At 41.9% G+C, this 5571-nt stretch overlaps 1 protein-coding gene across 1 annotated transcript; it reads left to right on the forward strand.

Annotated features, from left to right (window-relative positions):
• Positions 1-507: 507 nt before the first annotated feature.
• LOC138907685 (uncharacterized) lies at positions 508-1173 on the forward strand. Its single transcript, XM_070198290.1, has one exon. It carries the CDS (start codon positions 508-510, stop codon positions 1171-1173), a length of 666 nt encoding a protein of 221 aa, XP_070054391.1.
• The last annotated feature ends 4398 nt before the right edge of the window (positions 1174-5571 follow it).

Raw genomic sequence — 5571 nt, forward strand, 5'->3', positions numbered from 1 at the left:
AGATCCCTTTCACTCCTTTTTCGGCGGAGTGGACTCGTCCGCTTTGGAAGACTTATCCGGTCTGGGTGACCTAGAAGTTTCAAAGAAAGACACTTCCTTGGAAGCTGGCAGGCCGAGCTCAAGCCCAAAATTGGTTAATCAGTTCCTCGCTCCGAGCGTGGACCCTGGCCGCAATAGGTCGATTATACTGACCATCCCGGAGGATGCCCGAGTTTTGTCCGCTCATGTGGGGGTAGCTAGCTACCTCCTATGCCTTGTGACCGAGGAGGACCAGACAGAAATAAATGCGGTGAACATGCCATGCCTTTTCAATGAGGCGCAACAGGCGCTGAATCGGGTAAGGCATCATTTCCTTCCATCTATCTATAATTATCTGTGTTTGACATTTCTCATGTTTTCTTTGCCTTTTTGCAAGACTCGGTACTTCACCGCGAGAGCTTCTTTCGGTACCGGGTTGAGGTCAATCAACTCGAGCTCGAGATAAAGGAGCTTGCCTAGAAAAGGGACATGTACAAGCTTCTTAGCGAGCAACAAGAGGGGGTCGCGAAGAACCTCCAAGTCGAGCTGGATGTAGCTCAGAAAGAGGCATCAACTTTAAGGCAGGAGCATGCCGACTTGCTGGAAAAGGTAAAGGTTTTCGAAGTTAGAAATGAGGGTCCAGTCGCAGAGGCTAACAACAATACTTCGGAGGTCCAACAGAAGATCGACCAACTCCATAAGGAGATGGATAAGATCCAAGTGATGGCTGACGGGTGGAAAAACAAGATGGACTTGTTGGCCTCGGAGAAGGAGACCGCCCAGGCCAAGCTATCTTCGGTGGAAGTTCAGCTTTGGGTGGCGAAGGAGAAGTCCGATACATGGGTTCAACAAAACGAGGACCTCCAAGCACTATTGGGCTCAGCCATCGCTGAACGGGATTCCCTTGGTAAGGAGCTCGAAACAATGAGGTCCAGGTTGGAAGCAACCTCGACTAATGCTGACAAGATGGTGGCCCAATATAAGGCTGATGTTGAAGCAACCAAGGTCCGCCTGAAGACTACTGCTGAGTATGTGAGGCGGCTATCCCGAAGGGAGACCCTCAAAGAAATACATGCCCGAGGCTTCGACATTTATGCCGAGATCGAAGAGGCAAAAAGACTCGAGGTCGATGCCAAGAGGCTAGCTGACCCCTGAGGTGAAGAGGGCTCTGAAGAATCTGAAGGCCCCGATGGTTCTAATGACGAGTCGGGTTCCAGTGAAGACCAGGCGGAGATGCCTTAGGATTTTTTTTATTTTTGTATCTTGTACATATATTTTGTTGAGGCCATTTTTTATCGGGCCTTTGTAAAGATATTCCGGAATGTATATAAAATTTTTCCCTTTTGGCAATTTTCAAGTCTATTATATTTAGCATCCTTTTACAATTGCAGAGATTTCTAATGCCTTAGCACAAAATCAAGCGTAGTAATAGGTCATTTTTCAAAGGTCTGAACAAGACTTGTCCTCGATGCAATTTTTGCTCGAAACTTATGGAAGCTCAGGATGACCAGAAATTCCCCAAGATGCTTGCTTAAATGTTATTAAACTATATCATTTTGGAGGGTAACCTTTGAACATGTTTAGAATTTTGTTGAAGGCCTTATGTTTTGATTACGGGCTTCAGACATCTCCGAAACATTTTTAGGGTGGCTGTAGTCTTTTAGGTTTGGGCATTGCCTAATAGGTTTTGTGCCTCTGGGTTTCGATAACCTGAGCCTCTCGAACTTATCTCGGAGGGCAGTCCCCCAGTGGGGATAGCCCTTTGGGCTCGGATAAGGATGGCCCTTGGGCTCGATAGTTCCTAGGTAGGAATAACCCTTAGGCAGTTAGGCTCGATACTTTTAAGAAGCAAAAAATGTTTGTTAGCAAGGTAGAAACTTTTTTTTCATTTCTATGTGTAACGTACACGATTGTAAATGTGTAAAAGCTCGTATTATGGTTGAGGTGGCCTACGCGGGCATGGTTCATTTGACCATTTGGCCCTTACAATAAGTCCTATCCACCGAGCCTAGACAGTTCAACCATAAAGTTTCCTTCCTTGCTAAGAATCTTGACCCAAGGGTGATGGCCCCCAATATTCAAGGTCGATCTTCAAGAGGGCTCGGATACTATTGATATGACCATTAGATACAATTTAAAACCGATCTTCTATCTAAGTTAGCACGATTTACTGTTGCCTCGTTAAAAACCTTACCGAAAAACCCATTTGGGACAAAACCGGTTCAAGGGGAAAAGAGTACAACGCGTGTTTTCAGACCTAACAACTACATTCTTCTTTGGTTGTTGCCTGCAAGTGTTATCCCAATTCGTAATATAAAAAAAGAAGTGAATGAGGTCATACCTTAGCAATGGTACCGTTTTAAGTGGGTCACATTCCAGTTGTTTGGTAGCTGTGTCCCGTTTCCTGCTTCGAGTTTATATGAACCTTTACCGGTAATACCGATGACTCGATATGGTCCTTCCCAATTCGGTCCCAGCTTCCCTTTATTCGGGTTCCGAGTGTTTAGTGTTACTATTTTTAACACCAAGTCCCCAATATTGAAGTGTCAGAGATTGACTCTTCGGTTATAATATCTTTCTATCTGCTGCTTCTGGGCGGCCAGCCGGACGGCCTCGCGTCTCTCATCCAGTAGTTCCAGGCTCGTCCTCATGGCCTCACCGTTTGATTCTTCGGTTGTATATCGAAACCTGAGGCTCGGTTCTCCTACCTCAACCGGTATTAGTGCTTCGGTGCCGTAGACCAACGAGAATGGAGTGGCCCCGGTACTAGATTTTGAGGTCGTGCGGTATGCCCACAAGGCTTCGGGTAGAATTTCCTTCCATTTTCCTCTGGCAACGGTCAACCTTTTCTTAAGGTTTTGAAGGATGGTTTTGTTCGTCGAATCTGCCTGTCCGTTCCCACTAGGGTGATAGGGTGTTGACAAGATCTTTTTGATCTTATGGTCCTCAAAATATTTGCTTACCTTACTGCCGATGAACTATTTTCCGTTATGACACACTATCTTGGCCGGTATACCGAACTGGCATATTATGTGGTCCCAAATGAAGTCGATGACTTCTTTTTCCCGGACCTTCTCGAACGCTTAATCTTTGAACCATTTAGAGAAATAGTCTATCATAAATAAAATAAATTGAGCCTTACCGGGTGCCCATGGTAGGGGACCGGCGATGTCCATTCCCCATTTCATGAACGAAGAACGCTCGATGGCCTATTGAGCCTTACCGGGTGCCCATGGTAGGGGACCGAATGGATAACAATTGAATTTATTTGTGGTTTTAAGGATATGTGGATTAATTCAATACAAGTGATTAATGACGTTAAATTAAGCAAATAAAAGACGTAATAAAGGACCAAACCAACGATAAGGGTAATTCCGAGCTCGGTTGGTGGCTTGATGAGGAACCTGCATTCGATTCCAAGCTTGCACTTATGAAGAACTTAAGAACAAAATTAAGAACTTTGAACAACCAAAAGGATTGAAATAAATTACCTTGATATGCATGTTACAATGTGTCCCATGAATAATAAGCTTTCTCCTTTATATAGTAAGGGAGTTTTACCCTAAGTACAATTCTAAGAAAGGTAAAAATCTTCTGTTTTGCTAGTCACTGATTTTCTGCCGATACGGGCCGAGATTCACGCCGTGATATCCGGTTGTACACAGACATCGCGACCATTTGTTAGTCATGTGCAACTGTTTGATAATGCTCTATGAAGTCTCAATCCTCGAACCGGACCCGGAGGATATGGCTCCGATATCTCCGAGGGCAGGTGTTTTGCCCGAGCTTAGATACGAGGGACTTCTCGCTCTGACTCTGATTCATTATGGTCACATTCCAGCTCCGTTTGACTCACCGGAAAATCGAGTCATTCAGTGGACTCGGTTTTACCCGTATACAGGTATACTGAAAATCTCATTAGATCCTTCTTGAAAGCAGTAGAATCATCAGCTTATTTTTTCTTCAAATTTTAATTTTTATCACCCTATATCTCTGATTTATATCCTATATTTACTCAATTTTAAACTTTTCCTTAATTATTGCCACTTCAAGTTAAATGGTGCAGTAGATATTACTCTATTCATTGTTAAAATCAATGCCCATATCTAATAAACTCAAGAATTGTAGAGTTTACAACTTTATTACCAAATTTCTCTAACTTTCTTGGCAATCAGAAAATAGAAAAGGAAACTTTTGGGTTTCTAACCTTTCTTTTTAATAGAATCTTGATATTTTTTAAATAAAATTTGCCCTTGAGCTTGCCTGCTCAGCTTGTAAAGATAATCCTTGAAAGAAAAAGAGTTTTAAAAAAATATAATTTATTTTAAAGGTGGCTATCTGTAACGACCCGACTTGTTGTTTTAAAAATTTTCCGTTCAGTGACTTAAGATCTCGAGCAGCTTCATAATATGTATTATGACCCGCGGGTGTGGTCGAGTTTGATTTTCGGAAGATTCGGAAATAAATTGAATGAACAATTCTCATTTTTGAAGCTTAAATAAAAAGAGTTGACTAGAGTTGGACTTTTGAGTAAACGACCCTGGAATAGAGTTTTGATTATTCCAATAGTTTCGTATGGTGATTTTGAACTTAGGAGTGTGTCTGAAAAATTATTTGGAAGCCAGTATTTAAATTAGGCTTGAAATGTCGAAAATATGAAGTTTAAGTTGGAAGTTTGATCGGGGAGTTGACTTTTTGATATCGGGGTTGGAATCCAGTTCTGAAAATTTTCATAGGTCCGTTATATTATTTATGACCTGTGTGTAAAATTTGAGATCAATCGCACTTGGTTTGATAGGTTTCGGCGTCGAATGTAAACGTTAAAATTTCTTAGTTTCATTAAACTTGAATTGGGGTATGATTTGTGATTTTAGCGTTGTTTGATGCAATTTGAGGTTTCGACTAAGTCCGTAATAAGTTTTGAAACTTGTTGGTATGTTCGGACAGGGTCCCGAGTGACTCGGGTGAGTTTCGGGGTGGTTTCGAACCTTTCTAGGCCATTTTTAGTTGCTGGTTTTTGGCCACAGAGGTATGCATCGCGATCGCGAAGAGTAATTTTGCTGTTTGGACACTGTGAATCGCGATCGCGGAAGCCTTTTCGCGATCGCGTAGAGGAAAATCCTGCTGCACTGACCTAATTTTGGAAGCTTATATCTCGCAATCTATAAGAAATTTGGAGATGATCTAAAAATAAAAGTTGTAGCTCTTTGTGTCTAGTTTTAAAAAAATCAAACCATTTGGTATTTGGAGTTGTGTACAAAATGTTATGGTTGATATACTACAAGCTATCTGGGAAGAGTTTAGAAATCGCTAAGAAGAAATTTGTGTTGCATAGGGCTAACTTTGGCAGCTTATCTCTCGCAATCTATAAGGAACTAAGAGATGAACAAAACACTAAAGTTGTAGATCTTCGTGTCTAATTTTCAGAAAGTTAAACCATTTGTAATTTAGAATTTTGTACAAAATGTTATGACCATTATACCAGAGGTTGTCTGGAAGAGCTGGGCACTTGTTCTTCGCGATCGCGAAAGGCAAATTTTGGGCTGAGAAAAG

Source organism: Nicotiana tomentosiformis, chromosome 3 (genome assembly GCF_000390325.3).
Source record: "Nicotiana tomentosiformis chromosome 3, ASM39032v3, whole genome shotgun sequence".
In the NCBI taxonomy this organism is placed as follows: Eukaryota; Viridiplantae; Streptophyta; class Magnoliopsida; order Solanales; family Solanaceae; genus Nicotiana; species Nicotiana tomentosiformis.